The sequence below is a fragment of the Cibotium barometz genome, chromosome 7, assembly GCF_041138505.1.
Source record: "Cibotium barometz isolate CiBa-2024 chromosome 7, ASM4113850v1, whole genome shotgun sequence".
Classification (NCBI taxonomy): Eukaryota; Viridiplantae; Streptophyta; class Polypodiopsida; order Cyatheales; family Cibotiaceae; genus Cibotium; species Cibotium barometz.
Window position 1 is genome coordinate 56601833 of NC_141052.1, and position 21093 is coordinate 56622925.

Here is a 21093-nt window from a genome sequence, read left to right on the forward strand (position 1 = left end):
CCGGGGCTCTCTCAGCGGCCTCCTTCTTGTGTTGAGGAGCGGGCCAGACAGCCGCTCATCTGGAGCCCAGCGGTTCGCACGGAGCAGGGTCATATGCTGGGTTCTTGGCCTCGTCTAGCCTGGGGACCTTTAGCGGCAGGCCTAGCTCGTAGTTTTGGAGACTGGCAGGCTTTCTGCAGTCTACCAGAGGAGATCCAGGTGGAGAGGCTGAGGCACTTCAGAGGGGGGTTGATTATGAGGGATGATATACAGGAGGCACTCACAGAGGAGTGGTTCACGCCTCTCGAGCCAGTGGCCCCACGGTGGATGGGAGCCTTTACAGAGTTGGAGATCCTGATTGCTGTCAGAGCTAGCACTGAGGATGGCAGATGCCTCTACTATGAGATTCAGGATGAGGGCAGACTCCAGAGAGTGGAGGTGGAGTCGCCTTTGGTTGCAGAGTGCACCTTTCAGAGGATTCGGGTAGTGGCCGCCGCTTCTCGGAAGTGGCATATTGACCTTGACCCTGTTGATGTGCTCCCGGATTGGCTCATATGGGCATATGCAGCGCGCCCCTTGGCCTGGCTACAGTGGGACCCCGGGGAGTACGAGTGGCATGATCCTTATGCATCCCTTGAGGCCACAGAGATCACCTTTTTCCAGTATACTGTTCGGCTGGGGCGGCATATTTTGACGGCGAGGAGGACGGTTTCTCCAGCGGCAGCCGGCCATTGGCGACTTACAGGGACTCTCACAGGAGTTCCTGGAGGATTTCTGGGCTCGGCTCTGGGCTAGTCGGCAGGCCCGTAGGATCTCGGCTTTTCAGTGGCTGGTCGCCCACAGGGGCTTAGCAGTTGGCACTTGGCTTGTTTACAGCGGTCTTCCGGCGGCCTGCGTCCGATGCGGCCACCCTATGGAGACAGAGAGACATTGCCTTTGGGACTGCCCTCAGGCACAGCAGATTTGGTTGCGGATGCTGCGTATTCTGGCCCCCCTCTCTCCAGAGGGTATGTTTACGTGGGGTGCCGCTGCTTGGTCGACTTCGTCAGGGCGTGCTATGGGCTATGAGATGGAGCAGGGCAGTCAGGCCATCAGATTTATTAGGGGCCAGCCTGACCTGGTTCCGGCACCGGATTTCTCGTCCGCCAGCTGGACACAGGAGAGGGATTTACGATGGGAGCTCCTCAGCAGCCTCACCATTTGGTTCACTTGGAGGGCCCGGTGCTTTACGGCCTTTGAGGGGAGATTGGAGCCACCAGCAGAGACTGTACGGGGGATTTGGCAGGAGTTGATCCACACCCTGCGAGGACAGTACGACCGCATCCGGGGAGACTCGGATGAGGCGATCTTACGGCGCCAGGCCTTTCACACCACTTGGCGCTGTGGCCCTTTCTACACCTTACACACGGGATCCCCCCGTTAGCACTACAGGCCACCTGTTTGGCTCTTCCCCCCCCCCCCCCTATTGTATGATTTAGCCGCTCAGTTCTTTGTACTGATGCTTGTATTTTGCAGCACCTAGGGAGAGTCTCCCGGGCTGCCATGATGTATTCGCTGCTCTATCTCTCTTAGGAGCAGGAGAGATCTTTTGTAGCCCTACGGGCGTTTTTATATAACTAATGAAAGGATCTTTTCTCGGAAAAAAAAATGATGCCAACTGGATATTAAGCTTGGATAATAGGCCTAAGGCTTATGCAATGGAATAAATGCTATGGCTAAAGGTTAGAAATGCCAAGGGAAGGTTCACATGCACATGAGATGAATGCTATGCAATGTAGACCATGACCTAATGCAAACCCTAAGACTTCTACTGACTTCTATATGCATGAATGATTCTCTTCAAGTGGGTCAAGGGACTTGACTGATTGATTGACACTCTATGGTTGAGGAAAGACCTACATAGCTCGTGCCTGACATATCTCGGGCTTGGGCTTACAATGGGGCCATGGCATACAACAAAATCGTGTCTTGAAGGGTCCTAATGCTGTACAATGATTCACTGATGATGAGCCATCCTGTCACCATGCACTACAGTGCAAAGTGCAACAGGTGAAGCTAGAGGAAGCATTCCCTGAGGGTATGTACGTAAAACCAATACATCATTAAGCTCTCAGGTCAGTTCCAAAGGCTTAGCAACATGCATGATCAGTTCTGACAGGTGGCCCGCCGCTATGTTAAGGGTAAGGGAAAAGTAGGCATGGAGACAACAATTGAACAGATGCTCAGTTCTTTAGCAAGACTTGGAAGTGGAGATCAAGAGTGAAGGTGTTCAAACAAAAAGATCAGTCAAATTCAAAGTCAGTTAAGTAGAAGTTGAAGTCAGTAGCAGTCCAGGAAGGAAGGATGACGCACAACATCATCAACAACAACAATAGCAGTTTGGAGGTCTAGGGACCTTGTTGGTAGCCATTAGGGGCTTTCAGTCTATAGGCGATAGCCCTAGGTCATCTCGGCAGTAGGCGGCTAAAGCCTAAGTAGTGGCCAACAACAAAGGGACAATAAGCGTAACATTAAATGAAGTAAAGCATGAATATTTGTCTAGTCTACAGGCTGACACCAGGGCAACATGCCGACCAGCACTCCAGTATAATATATAAGCATCAACCATTATTCAGTTCGAAAAGCAAATTCATTTCTGAGTATTCATTAAGTGTAGTCTTGAATAGAAGATATGTAGAAGGGGCCAGGGTCACCCTTGTGGGGTTGACCAAGGCCTAAAGCATGTACAAGCATTTATATAACCTTTTGTACCATATTAAAATACAGAAAACCATAACACCAATCTCTCTTCTTCTCTCTCCTCTATCTTAATCATGTTTAATCAGCATCAATGTTCTTAATCAAGCTTAGGATTGTGGATTAGTACAACAAGGCTTCCGCACATGTAACAATCTTGTTCTTAATCAAGCTTAGGGTTGTGGATCAGTACAACAAGGCTTTCGCGCATGCAATAGTCTAGCAGGTTGGATTGAACAGATATTAACCTAGTTTTTTTTTTCTCTTTAGATGACTAGTGGACATGGCTAATCTCCAGGCTAAACCCCGATTTGGGCAAGAGATAAACATTAGTTTAGGGCACTAGCAAGGCTGAGAGATATACAGGAGAATCCCTAACTGGTTGGGATTGCAGTCGGCGATGCGGACAAGTGCATGCAGTTGAAGGCGGGATGATCAAATATTTTTATGGGTTTTTGTCCTTGTTGTTGGTTGACAGCAGGTTGGCCTGTTGATGGGCATGTTTGGAGCCTATATAAGGCTAGGCTGGAATTCAGTCTAATCATCTGACCCCCTTTGGGGTAGGTTAGAGTCAGGTCTTTAGAGGTCTTAAATTACCTTTTGGGAGGCCAAAGGCCACAAATTTTGTACAATCATATTGACATCTGAAAATACAACCATCTCTCTCCTCTCTTTGTCTTTGTTGTTGTCTTGCATCAATGTTCCTATTTAGTTGCTTAGGGCTGAAAGAAGACACACAGAGCTTCTCGGCATGTTACAAGAAGATTGGTTGTGTGCACGATGCTGTTGGAATGGATTCTTGCCCTGTGCTTCTCATGCTGCCTTGTGACCCCAACCCACTATGTGGGTTGGGGTCGACTTAACCCCTCTATATAGGGCAAAATGCCCCTTGGTCTCCCCTCATCCCATACCTTTATTGGTGGTCTCATGGGATGTTGGGGGGGGGGGGACCCAGCCAGTTGATGGCCGTCTTTCGTGTGCATTTCGCTTGGTGCTCCGCGCTATGCATTCTTTCATGATACTAGAGCCTCTTCAGCTCTTGCTACTCGGCTTAGGGCTTTGCATCCAGGGGATGTTGGAATGGATTCTTGCCCTCCGCTTCTCACGTTGCCACGTGGCAGTCTATTATTCCACAGTGTGGCTTGGGGTCGACTTAACCCCTCTATATAGAGAAAATTGTCCCTTGGTCTCCCCTCATCCCCTACCTTTATTGGTGGTCTCATGGGATGTTGGGTGGGGGGGGGACCCGGCCGGTTGAAGGCCGTCTTTCACGCGCTGCGCCTCTATTTTGCTTGGTGCTCCGCGCTCTGCGTTCTTTCACACGCGGTTGGAAACCAGAGCGTTGAGACAAATTTTCTCCTGTCCTCGGGCGCCTTGTGATTGGCCAAAGACAAGAAGTTTGCCAATAAGTAGTTCACCAGCGACCTCTCCCTCTTTCCATCACCATCAACAGAAGCAAGAGTAGAAGTAGTCATATGTTTTGTCCCCACACGAACACAGGTGAGTTCAGCAAGTATGGGCAATGGATTGTAGATGATGTAAGCCCTAGTACGGACGGTACAGATTGTACGGCTGCAGCAACAAGGGCACCGGATGGCTGTGCAGATCTGTCACGTGCATCACACACTTGGATGCCACGTAGACATATTTGAACAAGAAGGTGCAGGAATCGGAGTGGAAACTGGTCCCATGTGAGCCGAGTCCGAGATGAATCAGCCAGGGTTCGACACTACGCGTCCGAGGTCAGGTGTGCATTGTCTAGCACATGAAGCAGTGCCAGTCTGTATTGTAAGTCTCCCTTTGGAACGATGTCAGATGAATTGTGTGTTGGGTTTGCGACCGGACACTAGGGGTCTGTAGAAGCATCTAGGAATTGCATGGGGTCTAGCCCATAGGGCTACCCCAGAAGAGAGCATTATGCTCTTGCATTGGGCATGGGGCGGGCTCTGTGCCCCACCCCAAGGGGCCAGGAAGGCCCCAAGTCTTCCAGCCCATGGAAGGGCTGGGCAGGCTGTCGGCCAGCCCAAGAGGGCTTGGCCAGGCAGCGGACAGGCCTTTGGGCCAGCCCAGCCAGGTGGCCAGGCTTGGGTGCTGCCCAGCACCTAGTCGGCAAGGCCAAAAGGCTGCCCAGTACCAGACGGCCGATCCAGGTGCTGCCCAGCAGCATGTGCAGGGTGGCCAGGGCAGCATGGTGGGAAACAATGGTTAAAAATGCATTAATTGCTGAGACCAGGTCGTGGAAGAAAATAGGAACCAGCCAACCAGCATTGTCAAGGGGTATAAATACCCATGATAATTCACATGGGTTGTTGTGTTCCAAGGGCCAGGCCAGCCAAGGGGAAGTGCTCAGCCAAGGTGAAAAAGAGTGTCTAGAACCAGTATTTATTTATAGATTTGCATCATTCTAATAAAGCAAATACACCATTCCTAGTGGGGGCCCTACAGAGAGTATTTGGGACTCAATACTGTGTCCTCTTCTACCTCTCTCTCTCTCAGTGACTACATCAGAGGGAGATCACAGAGATACGGGCTCGACATCAGCACCATATCCAGGAGCGATTAGATCACTTACACTCACACCCGGAGATCATGCTCCGAGGGATTTTTGCCTCGCCATCGCCTATGTATCACATATTACACCCCCATTATGGTATTGGTTGGAGCTAGACAGATCTGCATTGCATTCTTGTATACCCTACGCATATAGGTTGCATACTGAGCCTCTAGCGGTACTACGCCATCCATCACCCCCCCCCACTAGCTCAGTACTTTTATAGTTTATTTCATGTTCATTTTGTCCTCTTTTTTTTTGGGACATCCAGAGGACATTGACAGTTGTACATTGATTTGTCTCATATGTCGAGTTCGGCGGCCGGCCTCTAGTACATGTTAATACAACTTTCTCTCTCTCTCTCTCTCTCTCTCTATATATATATATATATATATATATATATATATATTTGCACATGTTCTTCTATGTTGTGCGTTATCTTTGTCATGAATGATTGTTGAATTATGAGCGTTGAAGTTATTGAGGCTTCCACCGAGCTTCTGCTTGTTACATTGGTATCAGAGCCTTCTTCAAGTGTGAAGATTCAGCCAAAAAACCTGAAAAAAAGAAAGATTTTTAATCTCACTTGTGTGGTTGGTTTCTAGACTCCTGCGGACCAGCCCTTTCGAGGAGTGACCTCTGTACTTAGAAGGATGGTTGGTTTTTAGCCTTTGGAAGCCTTCGGAAGTCTCTCACACACATAGTGTATGATCAGATTGCGCTCGGAAAGGAAGTGCATTTTCTGGCTATGGCGAGCTTCGACGAAGAGAGAACGATGAACTTCGTAACAAAGAGCATTGGGCAGTCCTTCGAGGGCAGCAAACATTGATATGTTCTAGCAGATGATGCGAGCAATCGAAGAATAGAGCACCAAATTGGAAGAGCAGAAGGTGAAGATCTTGGCCTTGGAAGAGCGCACCCGTTTTTCAGCCCCTTTTTCTTCGTCTCTTCCTCCCTCTCCTGTTTTTCAGATTTCGATAGGAGATCCTGTATCGAATGACCCTTTTGAAGGGTTACGACCGGAACTGTAGTTCGACCCTCGAGTTGCAGATGCGAGGAATGCAGATTCGATTGATAGAAGACCGTCGTGTGGCAACATCCCGTGGTGTTGCACAAGATGATACCAAGCGACGCGTGGGACACGAAAGATATCTTGTGGCTTTAGACGCAAGAATGACACCAGTGGCTTCCTCGAGTCATTGTCTAGAGAAGATGAACTTCAGTAAGTATAATGGTAAGCTCGACTCCACAACTCTTTATTCCTGGTTGCATCAATTTGAAGCTTATTTTGCTGTAGTTAGAAAGAATGATACTGACAGAGTGATCTTGGCTAGTTGTTAGTTGGCAGGTGAGGCCATTCCTTGGTGGACCTGGTGGGCTCATGCCCACACCAGATTAGGTATGGCAGCTTATGTCTGGGACGAGTTTGTCTTTGATTTGCAGCGGCAGTTTCTATTGCTCCATTACCTTGAGCGACTCGAAGACGAGTTTAGGGGGGTGCGTCAAAACGCACAAACAGTCCTCTTGCCAGTAAGATTTTGAACTTATGTTTGTGATTGGGCGTATCTGACAAGGACAAGAAAGGGTAGTTCCTTTATGGCCTTGACATGCAAATCCAGTGGGAAGTGCGTATGTTTCGGCCAGCCACCTTCGAAGTTGCACTCTCGCTTGCGCACAGTTTGAAATGAGACACAATGGCGGAAAGCCCAAGGTTTTCATCTTTCAAGGAATACTTCAACTTGATATGTGGCAAATTGAGCCCTCTAATTGATGGGATTAGCCATATTGAAGAGCATGGGATTGGTCATATTGGAAAACAATGAGTGTTCTGAGCCCTACACTTCTAATAATCGTAGAAGAGTGCTCAAATAAACTTTTATGTAGTGGTGAGTTTGTGGTGGTCAATAAGCACCTACTAAATGACTTGACAGACATGGGGTATTATCATTTGATGGTGACACAGTAGAAGATTCTCTGTATTGCTCGAGGTCGGCTCTCTTGTAGGTAGCACAATCATCTTGCCACTCCCAAGGCAACCGCCTCTAGAGGAAAAGGCCAGAGCCAGACGTGGTCTTTTCCAGGATAGAGCAGGGGAGCCTCTAGCTCCAAGACTTGACTAACGTGCCCAAGCTTACTCTAGACCAGAAAGCTCAGGCAGGTAAGACTGGTGGGAAATTGAGTTGTTAGGAGACATCTCAGTATAAGGAGGGTAGGTATTTCTTTTGTCACACAAAAAGACACACTTCTAAGGATTGTCCAAAGAAGGCTACCACTCCATAGACAACCACCCCAGCCTCCACGTCTTCCATGGTGAGCCCAGCTCCCACACAGATCCCAATGGTTGTCCCTAGTTCTTCGGATCCCAGTTCTTCGGTTGGTGCAATCGTTAGCTAGGAGCTCGAAGATAAGTAGAAGGGCGTCTAAGACAAGGAGTATGAGCACAACGAATTGCTCAAGACCTTTGGCTACATAGGTGGCCAGAGAGTCGTCGTTTTGTTTGACAACGGCGGCAGCAGGGAGGATGTGGTCACAAAACAGGCCGCTTGACGAGTCCGTTTTGTCCGAGACTTCAGTAGATAAGAAAGCTGGGGGATTTAGCACAGGAATGACGACAAGGCTCGGACGAGTATCGAGTTTGAAGCTCAGGGTGCTAAATTAGTAATTCAGGGCATAGAGTTTGTGCGAGATTTTATGGTTACCCCTCTTGTAGAAGCATACGTAATTCTGGAAATTTAGTGGTTTCACAAGTTCAAACCAGTTATCGATCGGGACAAGCACACTTTTCAGATTATGTAGAATGTGTTCAAAGCCCCAGTGACCATTAAGTGTGAGCCAGGAATCTTGAACTTTCCTCTCACAAGGCACTTGCAAGCTAAACGAGAAATCAAAAAAGACGCACAATGTGCGATGATATACATCCAGACTACCTAGACGGTGGTGAGATTTTATGGTTGCCCCTCTTGTAGGAGCATACGTAATTTTGGAAATTTAGTGGTTTCACAAGTTCAAACCAATTATCGATTGGGACAAGCACACTTTTCAGATTATGTAGAATATGTTCAAAGCCCCAGTGACCATTAAGTGTGAGCCAGGAATCTTGAACTTTCCTCTCATAAGGCACTTGCAAGCTAAACGAGAAATCAGAAAAGACGCACAATGTGCGATGATATACATCTAGACTACCTAGACGGTGCCGAGTGTTTCAGAGAAGTACCAGGCTCTCCATGAAAAGTTATAGGAGATTTTTATTTGGGACAATCTCCCTCCCAGCTCCTTGCGTCTAGATTGGAGGACCACAAGATAGACCTCCTCCCAGGCTCGGATCCCCCGAGCAAGTTTTCATACCGCATGTCCAAGGCAATGGAATAGGGTGCTGCAAATGGCGACGCACTGGGACGTCTGAAGCCAGATTGCAACAGTTCTTGGAGTTGGCGGTCCAACTCCATCTTGTTTGTCAGGAAGAAAGATAGCTCTTCTCGATAGTGTGTGGATTATTGTGCACTCAATAAACTAACTATCTAGAGTAAGTTCTCGATGCCTCGAATAGATTATATTCTCGAGAGGTGGAAAGGGGCGAAGGTGTTCTCGAAACTGGACTTGAAGAGTGGGTAGAATCAGGTGAGGATTGTTAGGGGACATCCTTCCGTACAGAACATGCTCACTATGAATTTGTGGTCATGCTTTTCGGCTTGACGAATGCCCCAACCACATTCAACTTCAGGATGATGCAGGTTTTCAGGGACTTGATTGGATAGTGTGTTCATATTTTTGGATGACATATTGGTATTTTCAGCTACGGTTGAGCAGCATGATGTAGATGTGGAGAAAGTCTTGAAGTTGCTGGAAAGCAACAAGCTCTACATCAATGAGAAGAAGTCAGAATTTTATTTGTTCGAGGTTCACTACCTTGGATATATAATCAGTACTGAGAGCATTTGACTTGATTCGGCCAAGGTGGTCGAGATTGTCAATTGGGAGATACCACAGATCGCATATCATTAGATCCTTTGTGGGTATATGCCAGGTATACTCCACCCACATAGACAGATTCTCTGATCTCTCGACAGATCTCACCAATGTATTGTGTCAAGACTAGAAGGTTGCGGATCGAATGACTCCACGAGTGTTGGAGGTATTTAAGAACCTCAAGGTGGCTTTGTTAGAAGTGCCCTGTCTAGCGCTTGCCTCGTGGACCGAGCCGTTTCAAGTAATCATCGATGTGAGTAATGTTGCGATTGGAGGTGTGTTACAACAGAATGGCCATCCAATAGCTTACATGTCTCATAAGTTACTACGCGTGAAACATTGAAAGTATTTCTTTTATGATCGTGAATTCGAGGTTCGCATTGACCATGAGGCGTTACGCTGGATTCAAACAATGCTAAGTGCATAGTAGAGTGACTGCCAGCACCGCCAGTTCCAAATTTTCCAGCAATTTGGTGGTATAATCTGTCAAACCCTATTCCTAGGCAGCCTGTTCCTTCACATCTACTATCAGCTTCTCCACCTCATGTATGCCATGCTCTTGAGAGAACTTGTTGAGCTTCTCGTGAGTCGTGTGTTATCACCGGTAGCATTTCATCTCTGACTGTGCACTGCACACTGACTTTGTCTTTGCTTTGATGCCCACCAAATCTGCCCTTGCTTCGACCTCATGGCATCATCAATGGCAGGAATTGACAAGTTTTTTGGCATCGGCTTTCCAACTTGGCAAACAAAGATGCAGCTCTTGCTTATGCGAGATGGAGTATAGGAGACAATCTTTTGCGATGACGAAGCTCCATGCGAGAGGGAGTATGGGAGACAATCTTTGGAGATGACGAAGCTCCATGAAATATTGCTCCAGACAAACAAAAGGTGTGGCAACAAAGAAATGAGAGAGCCATCGTCCTAGTTGGCCTAAGTCTTGTAGATTATTTGGTGAATCATAGAGATAGACTTCAAGTCCACATGCAAGCAGATCTGGCCAAACTAGAAGGTGTCTTCGGTAACAAAATTCTAAACTCTTAAGCTTTTTAATTTTATGATCTTAAAATGAATGAAAATGAAGAGTTAAGTGATCATCTGGCCAAGTTTGGTCACTCGATTTGAGTAGACTCTGGAAATTCTTCGTATGGTAACAACAAGCTTGGCTTTTCTTCTTGAGAAAGATAGAAGAAACAATGAAGAACAACAAGCCAATACAAAGCTTTTGTAGGAGCATAGAAATGGAGGAGTAACAAGAACATTCAATGGAGGTACTGCTAAAGAATGGCGCACAAGAGGCCAACTACTTCAAAAAACTGAAAAAAGAGCAAGAAAAGCATCACGCAAATCTCATAGCTAAAGATGGGGAGGTACCAACTGAAAAAGAAGAAATAGTTGCAGGAAAATATCCAGGTCTCCTTGAATGAGGAAGACTATGATTGGGCATTCTAGTTCTTTTTGTGTGTGAGTCAATAAGGGTTCTTTGCTTCAGAAAAAAGATATGTAATAAATGTTTGTGTATTGTGTGCCTTCACTTATAGAAGGCTCCGTGTTATCCCTTATCCTTGTTAGCAGGAGCAAGGGGGGTGAAGAAGAGCTAGGCTTGTTGCTTCAGGCACTGCTGATTGGAGGATTAGATCGCTCCCTTGCAACATGGGCAAAGCGTGAGAGTTATGGGGCAGAGCCTACAGATGGATGACATGGAGGGAGATGTGCTTACGGCTTCTCAGATCTGTTAGCTGTGACTAGTAGTTTTTTGAAAGTTGCTGCAGTGGCAAATTGTGACCAACAGAGTTCCATAGAATTTGGTTGTTGGTATGTTGCTTTTTGAGCCATCATGTTGGGCATGAGGCCATCATCAGACCAAAGTCGCATCATGTGCCTTAGTGCTCCATATTATGTAAGAGGGAACATCATGTGCATGCCCTAATTGGGTTTGGGTTGCACATGGACATGGTCTTCAGCTGCAGCTGTCTAAAGGGTAATGTTTGAGGGCAAGTATGGACAGGTATGGTAGGTTTTGGGGTGCACACCGGGACAAGGGTGACAGGCGGCCATGTTTAGGTGAAGTACGAGCAGTTGGCTAGTTGGCACAGCTGGCAGTTGGGAGCCATCTGACCCTCATGCTGTTCCTTCCCAGTGTGGCCCCACATGGACATGGTCTTCAGCTGCAGCTGTCTAAAGGGTAATGTCTGAGGGCAAGTATGGGATGATATGGTAGGGTATTGGGTGCACGCCAGGAGAAGGGCGAGGCGGCCATGGTTAGGTGAAGCATGGAGCAGTAAGCTAGTTGGCACAGCTGGTAGTTGGGAGCCATCTGACCCTCGTGCTATTCCTTCCCAGTGTTGCCCCCCTCTTTTCTTTTTTCTTTTTGGTTTTTGTTTTGGTATTTGAAATTGTGTTTCAAGCACAGATCATTGACAATGTAAGGATGCCTGATATGTCCAAGGTATTATGTAATCTTTTATTAGTGTGTGGACTTGTCATATTGTAAGTGCTTTTAACAGTGCTTTGTCACACTTGAATTAGTAGAGAATTTGACATAAACCAATAGATGTGAGCCAGTGATCTTATAGAATGTTTTATCATGGTAAACCAATTATGGAGTCCCATAAATGCAAATCATTAAGGCTGGCAACTTTGTTTGTAAAAAGAGTAGGCCGTATTATCAGTGGTAACTTATATCATTTATTTTCTCTTCAATGCCTTGATCAAAGCAGTAATTCTATGTATGACAAGCTTTTCTTAGACTTGATCCTTAAAGGCAGTATACTTCATCTTTATTGCTTGGACGCATGAGGGTCTAAAACAATTCGAACTAATCTGTGAAATTACATGGAGTGTAACATGAAATCTATGTTGTACAAACCATGTGTGAGGCCATTGTATTTGTAATATCATGTATATAACTACATATAAAAAGTAGTGGCATAAGGTTAGGGTAGTTGATCACATGGTTACATCTTCCTAGAGTTTTAAGTTCCAATGTTTTTGGCTACTACAAGACACTCGAGTACCTTCTGAGGTACAAGATATAGCACGGCTTGTTGGTGGCCACCATCTGTAGACGTAGCAACCCATTCTAATTGCAAGTGTAACACCACTCTAATTGCAAGTGTAACACATCTGAATGCACACAAAATGCTTAATTTAGTCTTGTAATTAGTTATAAGACACTATTCTTTCCTTCATTTTCTTGAGAAATTCGTCACATTCAAGGCTCAGCCAAAAGCCTATAAATTCAGGATGTAATTACACTCTATACAAGGCAACCGTATGAAAATGGGAGTATGAGACATGGTGGTGTCAGCGAACACAGGCTTGCTGCGTGTAATACTATCAACAGATCACTTAAAAAGAAATGTGTATGCAAGGACCACATCCAAACATGAGTTCACTCCCTTGTGTAACAAACTTTGCATCGTCTTTCCAAAGGTCCATGTCCAACCGCATAATTATATTGTCTTTGCAAAGCTAAGTTGATGCAATGAGTAATATCATTATAGATATTTTCAGTGACAAATCTAAGCTAGCCACTTCGATCAAGGGGAGAAACTGTATGCAACTTTGGACAATGCCGCAATGCCTTCAAATTAGTACCGGAAAAACACTTGTTAAATGTCAATGCATGAAGAAAAGTACCTATGATTGGGTAGCCTCAACATTCATGCCTACGTGGGGTGGTAGCATAGGAGTTGAAGAGAAATTATGATGTTGGCGCACTACCAAATAGACTATATGTCTGTGGATTTATCCTAGAATGGCTCATACACGTGTATGTGGATTTACTCTTACGTAGTTTTGGATATGCTTGAAAGTTGTTCGGTGGATATGGGTGTCAAAAAAGCAATTGGTCAATGCGTCAGTTGCATGTGCTCTATTTCGTAAGGTCCACTACAAGAGTTGTAGTGAGCACTTAGTAGTTTCCAATTTAGGCCTTGCATGGTGGTCAAATATGGCTAGATGGTTAGGACATGGCTTATGTAGGCTTGGTACCTTGCCAAGTAGGATGCTTGCAAGTGTGATTGTACTCTTGGGTAGGAGATATTCTCAGGGTAGCTTATCCTTAGGTAGCGAGGTTGTATTAAGTACACGTACACCCATGTATTCAGTTGGGAATAATAGTTGGTTGGTACATTGTCGTCATTAGGAGACTATAGCCTAGTGGGGTTTCTCCATTTAATATCTTATCTTATAGAGATCGAGATCTACCTTCATTGTAATAGTACATCCTTGTATGTGTAAGACATGCTTTGTAGAGAGTCTGTTTAGGTCGATATCAAAGCTCTTTACTTGGAGCACACGCGTGGATGAACATCCATGAGTTGGTAATCAAAGTTTGCAATAATATTGTTTAATCTCCACGTCTTTCTGGCAATTTAGTGCTTTGTGTTGTGAAGATTTTGCTCCCATTGTGTATTCTTACATGGTGTTAGAGCTTAAGCGTTGTATGTGAAGATAGATATGGAGAGATAACTAAACTTATAAATAATATAATTGCTCGTACTCGCTCTCCATCTTTTGGTAGTTAAAGATTAGGTCCATTCTTGATTCATTTGAGTTGTGAAAAATTGCAACTAGGGTTGATGCAAAGCTGGGTTCTACTCTGAATCTAGCAGATTCATTAAACCATATTGTCGGATCTTGCTCTTGCTTTGAGATGAAGGTGAAGGACTGCAAATTTGTGATGCGTCATCGTCACTATCATCATTGATTCGGTGATGATTCAAAATCAACATACTATGACCACTTTTGAAGCATGGCAAGTTCTTAAGAACCAATATATGTGTTGTGATTTTAAGTTGTGTATTTTTACATGGTCTTGCTCTAATTCATTCCTAGTGTTGTGAAGATTTTGATTCCACTATTGTGTATTCTTGCATGGTATTAGATTTTAAGTTCTAGGAAAAGCGTATTTTGATAATTTTCTATTTGAAGATAGACTTGGAGAGATGGCCCAATCTATAAATAACATAATCGCTGTTGCTCATCGGTCATCTTTTAGTGATGGGAAGTTGGATGGGACAAATCACACTCTTTGAAAGTGCAAGATTAGGCCCATTCTTGATTTATATAAGTTGTGGCAAATTGTAAGAGGGGTTGATATAAAGTTGGGTCTACTCTGGATCCAACTGATCCATTATAGACCATATTGGTAGATCCTGCTCTCGCTTTGGCGTAGAAGCAAAGAAATACAGATACACCGTGCCATCATCACCAACCCCATTGATTTAGTGACGACCCTTATTTAGTATACTACCATAGCTTCTTTGATGCATGATAAGTTCTTGAGAACTAACTAGTATGTATCGTGAAGAGTATTCTTCCACCTTAAGCTCTAATTCAGTGCTTTGTGTTATGAAGATTCTACTTTCATTGTTGTGTAAGCTCTAGTTAAAGCTTGTTTTGGTAGTTTGCTATTTGAAGGTAGATTTTGAGAGAGAGTCCAACTTGCAAATACTACAGTCAAGCCACTCGTGCTTGCCTTCCATCTTTTGGTGATGGGAAGTTGCATGGGAGAAATTACTCTCTTTGGAAGCTCAAGATCGGATCCATTCTTGATTCATATGAGGTAAGGAAATTTGCAACATGGGTTGATGTACAATAAGGGCCTCCTCTAGATTCTCAATAGATCCATTACATACCATATTGCTAGATCTTAGTCTCGCTTTCGCATGGAGGCAAAGAAATGCCATGTGTCATGAGCACCACTAATTTGGTCATATTCTAGCATACAACTTTTGAAGAATAGTAAATTCTTAAGAACCAATATGAGACAAGGAATTAGACGAGAAACTAGGGACCAATATGAGATGAGGACTTAGACAAGGATACAAAACCTTGAGAATCAACTTACAAACAATTTTTTTTATGAAGGAGAACAATTCATAGTGGATAAATAATCTGCGAGATCAGATGGTAGAGGTGGGGTTCACCAAGTTCAAGAATTGGTAGGTGCATCAAAGTTTCACCCTCGAAGTATGACAATTGGGTGACCTCATTGAACACGCGGGTGTGCCTCATCACATATGCAGTAGTGTCAAATCCAGCATAATAACTTGTATGAGCTGTTGGCTTTTATAGCCCAAGTCGATGTTGAGACTAGCAAGCTGTGGTATGAAAGATTTGGAAACGTGAGTTTTATAGTTTGAAAAGATGCAAAGGATTGGGATTGTGGCGCATCTTTTAGCTTTAGAAGATATGAAGCTTGTATGGTGGGCAAGTAGCATTAGTATGCATTTCCATAAGAAATTAAGAATTATGTAAAGGCTTCTCTAGAGCTTGTCCATGCAGATATTTGTAATAAAATGCCAACCATTGTATTGGTTGGTTCTTTTCATTTTTTGTAATTGATCAATGACTTCAGTAGAAAGATGGTGTATGTTCTTTGAGATAAGGTTGAAACTTTAGGAAAATATAAAATATGAGACAGAATGTGACAAAAAAAAGCATAAAGAAGTTTTAAACAGATCGAGGAGGAGGATTCACATAAAGTGAATTTATCACTTACTGCAGAGTATAGGATCAAAAGAGATTTAATAGTTGCTAATACTCTGCAACAAAATGCTATTATAGAGCCCAATCATTATATAGTTATAGAGATGGCACATAGTATGCTTAAAGATAAAGGATGCTAAATACCTTTTAGGTTGAGGCAATTATTAACAATGCAATGCATATCCTTAATAAGAGTTACATAAAGGTAGTGAAGGGCATGACCGCTTTAGGAAGTTTATTTTGGTAAAACCTTCAATTGCATATTTTAGGACATTTGGTTGTGATTGTTTTGTGCATATTTTATGACATTTGGTTGTGACTGTTTTGTGCATGTTCCAGACTCATCTAGAACCAAGCGGGATTCTAAGAGTAGAAAGTTCATCTTCTTGGGGTACATTATGGAGTCAAAGAGATACCAAGACTATACGGAGTCAAGGGATACAATATGGAGTCAAAGGGGTACATTATGGAGTTAAAGAGTTATATTATGGAGTTAAGGGATACAATATGGAGTGAAAGGGGGTACATTAGGAGTTAGAGAGGTATGGAGGTGTGGTGTTCGTAGAACTTGTTTTGAAGAATTTTAAGAGGCATGGGTGTTGATTAAAAGCGAGTAACAGTGTTGTTGAGCGATCATCAACGTTGCATGGCAATTGCCAAGAATGTAGTGTTTCATGCTTGCATGAAGCACATCGAGATATAGTATCATTGTGTATGTGATTTTATAATAGATGAAGAGGTGGAGCTTATCTCCGATGATAGAGAATTATAGAGGGATTAGTTGAAACACCGTCTTCATCTACTCGGCAGCGTTGGACTCAAGTAGTAGTTTGCCTATAGGTTGACATGAGGGGGGCATTGGAAAAGCATCTAGTCAATGTTGCTCCTCCACTCTCATGTTGTCACTGTGGATGATAGATGTCTCTATTTTTAAAGCTCCCCTAAATGAGGAGTAGCCATTGTGGTGAGCACTGGTGGGTAGCACCTAACATTTTCCACGTTAGACACATTGGATAGTGGCCAAACATGACTAGATGGTTAGGAGACGTCTTATGTAAATTTGGAAACTAACCACCATTTTAATTGCCTTGCCTTTGCTTGACTTTGACATCTTCTTCTAAAAGGGATGCTTTCACATCCATCAACTTTGGTGATGGCAAGTTAGTGAGAGTGGTAATGGTGTTACCAAACTCCTCTTGTGGTAAGCTCTTTAAGAGAACGGCTATGATCATGTCTTCTTCAATATTCTTCTTGATCCAAGCTAGCTGGGTGAGAATACTTTTCATATAATTCAGGTGAGTCGGAAGTGACTCTCTTGTATTTAATTTGAGCTCAAATAATTTTATTAAGAGGTTGATTTTAGAGTTTTTCGATTGTGCCCCAAAGAGAGTGTCTAAGGTATTCCAAGCCTCATTAGATGAGTGCTTTCCATCTATGTGATGGCTATAAGTGTCACCGAGTTCTAAGGCTATTATCGCAAAAGCCTTCTCATCCATTTTGATCCATAGGGTTTTTTCGTCCGTGGTGTTTGGCATCTTTTCTTTCCCATTGGTTACACCCCATAACCCTTTTCTCATAAGGGTTAACTTAATTTTAGTTTGCCATGTGTGAAAACTATACCCTTTAAATTTATTGAGTTTAGTTGAACCAACCATCATTTTTGGTAGGTCTTACCTCTTGGCTTTGGAAGACCAAGGGTAGTGTCTAAACCCTTACACTGATTTTTGGTGAAATACTAGAAACTAAAAGCCCCCATCACCATAAAGGTGCATGTTAGAAGACAAAAACTTGGAAAAACCTTGCCTTTTTTGGCATAATTATAGTACTTGGTTTTTTTTAATCTATTGAGTTTTTAGTTTTTGACTTCTTGCCTTTCCTCTTGGTATTTAGATGTTTTGCATTAGAAAATTCACATGATGAAGGCATGATGGTTTAATCCTTCAAGGATAAGGGTTAGTGAGAAAACTCACTGTTTTGGGACAACAAAACTATATTACATTGGAGCATGGAATTGAGGAGCTTCCTGAAACAATTAGATCCAGTGGTTCAAACACATGCTTTAGCAATGGAAATAGTTGGGGTTGAAGCTTTAAAACACTTCATTAACCTTAAAACACACAGATTAATCTCCATTTAAGCACTGTAGCTTTATGAGGAGTGCATAGAGCCAACCACCTCACAATTCTGATCACACCAGCGTGTTCGCGCAGGCTGTTGCTATCGAAAACCCCTAGGGGTGAAGGGAATTAGACAATGTCGAAAGGGAGGAGGCCGGTTTTGTGATTTTTCCCAAAATAGAGGGCGACTTATTTTCGCTCTCTTAGGCTGCTGCGAGCACATTTGTCGCCATTGAAGCTACACGGCTCTTTGCCTTTTAGGTGAGAAGAGCCCCCAAAAGAAAGCTCAGAATTTGGTTGAGTGTGGGGGAAGAACTCTTCACTCCAATGGCAAGGGGATGTGGAGAAGATGACTTAAGAGTGAGATTTGCATGGACGTAGATTAGCCACTAATCCTAGTTAGTGAAAATGATAAAGAGATTACCAGCAGTGCGGTAGAGCAATTGGTGAAGCGTGTGTGTGTTTGGGGTAAGGACTCATGAATTGAGTCTTACTTCTAGCTCTCATCCATAAGGACGCTTCTCGGTACAAATAAAAATCTTGCATTAAAAAAAAATGATAAAGAGGAATGCCTAGATTTGGGCGCAACCTTGATCCTTCTCCCACTTGCTCTAGGCGCTTAGAATATTCCCCCTTGGATACCATTTGACCATAGTCTACCAATTCTACTAAGGCTAATAGATATGCCATTGTCCCCAATGTCACATGGATTTCCATGGAGCATCAAGAGCTAGCAGCACACCCCCAAAGAAGTTGGAAGATTAGCATGGCAAAAAGCTTCAAGAGGAAATACCAATTCCTATGGGGTGGCCCTACCCACCATTCCCACTGTCATCATGGTGCCTGAAAAGATCCGTGCACTACTCTCATGGCGTCGCTTATCTCAAGGCTCAAAAGGATCACCAATGCAACATCAACTAAGAAAAATGCACATATACACCCCCTATGGACCCCCTATATTAAGTTATATTTTATTTAACTTTTGTTTTAATTTTTCATCACACATAAAAAACACTATCCACACATATGCATACACATGATTATATTTTATTTAACTTTTACTTTTAATTTTTCAACACCCTCTATGTACCCTCTACATTAAGTTATATTTTATTTAACTCTTGTTTTAATTTTTCAACACACACATAAAAAACACTATCCCACACATATCCATGCACATGATTAAAAACATTTTTGTTGACTCAAAGTTGGGGGAGAAGACCCATTAAACATATTATCTCTTCTTGCCTAGCAAGCATTTGGGCTGAAGCTTCTTGTTCTCATTCATGTTTAAGTATGTTTTCAACCAGCAACCTTAAAGAGAAAGGATGAATAGACAAACCACCAATTATCCAATGCACCAAAACAATAAAAGAAGAGATTGAAGTAAACATTTTCTTTTGTCCACCATGCCTATAATAGTTTGACTACTACTATTGGGATTTACATACAACATAAAGAGCATAAAGTGGATCTTTTTTTTTTTCAAGTGGGGGTCAAAGAAGAGGAAGGCTACACGGTTTATTCTATGCAAACGAGCCATTGATAGTAGAGAGTGATACCTCCATGTTGAAGACTAGATTGTTAGCACATTAAGTAAGGGAATGCAAATAGGAACATAGAAGTGGATCTTTCCATTGTCAAAACTAGAGTATTTTGAGGATGGGTGTTGAAGTGCTTGAATACCCACGTGTGACTACTATTACCCTATTTTCATTGCTCTTGTTTCTCTATTTTCATTGATCTTATTTCTCTATTACTCGTCTCTACAAGTCTTTGTCGAGAACATATGATTGTCAAGTGCTACTTTGGAAAAGCTAATGCCAAGATTGTTGCAACTCTTCTCTCTTCATATAGGGCTTCCAAAATCCCTCCAATACTTTTTTGATGGAAAAAAATAAAATCCCTCCAAAACTAAATTTTAAACTTTTATTTTAATTTAAATTAATGAAGAATTCTCTAATCTACTTTTTCTTTTTATTTAAATCTAAAAAAACCATCCTCCTACTTTCTTTTTTCACAAAAAAAGCTACGTGGTCACATGGCCAAGGCCCCTACCAAAGGTCAAGTGGGGGGCCAAGGCCATGCCCCTCTAGGGTGGGGGTGTAGCCCCCACGATATGTAGGCCACCACTTGTGCAAACCCACAATTGCACGAAGGTGTGACACTCGCAAACAGTGATCCCCAGCACAAAGGGGGCAAAGACCTAGCACAATGATCTCTGTACATAGTGGCGATGCGTAGCATCAATCTAGCAAGCATTACAAGCGGATCAAAGTTGTTAAAAAAGCAATGCTCCACCCTTGTGTTGTTTTACTATGGGTGAAAGATTTTCTCTATTTTGTAGGCTATTTTTGGGTGAGCACCTAGGCACCCGACACTGTTCCCAATTTAGATCCCAATTTAGACATTAAATGGTGGCCAAATGTGGAGTAACCATTGTGGAGCACTTGGCACCCGACATTATTTCTAGGTTAGACATGGGTGTTGGATATGATAATTCAACTATGAATATTGATCAAAACATACTCAAGGTGGATCAAAGCTTGTACAAAACATCATGAACATGAGAGACAAAAACTAGTATATGCAGAAATTGCTTTGAGATTAACACAAAAAGACTCTAATTATGATTAGGCATGAACCAAACTTACATAATCACTTGATCACGACTTGTACCTTATTTAGAGACCCCTCTACCCTACTTTTAGTTGCATGAGTTGCATGAACCATATGCACCAACCGTTTGTAGGCTTTACACCAACCACTGACCACTAGCCTAGCCACCACACATTAAATTGGACTAAGGAGTTGTGATTACATTTATTCAACAATGGCTAGATGGTTAGGAGATATATTGCATAGAGTTGGAACTCTGCCAAGTAGGATACAAGCTTGTGTGGGCATGTGACTACATTAGTGACTAATTTCCAAGTAGGATGCATGCTTGTGGGGGCTATGTGATTGTATTAGTGACTGCTGGAGGACAACAAACCAAGGATAGGATGTTCTTGGGTTGTGGGGCCTATTTGAGGGTCCATAGATGGCGGTCTCAAGGCCATTGGGAAATACACAAAATTCATATGGACTTTGTTCAAGTCTAATATGATCATGATTGGATAGTATGGTTAGTTGGTCAGTTTGGACCATCATGGGTGGGCTAATGTGGCCTACATATGTCCAAGCCCACCCACATGTGCGAATGAGTGTGGGGGGGTGCATGTGTAGATGAGTGTGGGGTGCATT

At 43.4% G+C, this 21093-nt stretch overlaps 1 protein-coding gene across 1 annotated transcript in view; it reads left to right on the forward strand.

Moving 5' to 3' along the window:
• Positions 1–13794, forward strand: part of LOC147637226 (uncharacterized) — a 31569-nt gene extending 17775 nt beyond the window's left edge. The window contains exon 2 of the mRNA XM_086800842.1: positions 10808–13794. Coding sequence (XP_086656968.1) covers positions 10808–10822 — 15 coding nt within the window. The 3' untranslated portion in view covers positions 10823–13794. The remainder of the gene's footprint in view (positions 1–10807) is intronic.
• The last annotated feature ends 7299 nt before the right edge of the window (positions 13795–21093 follow it).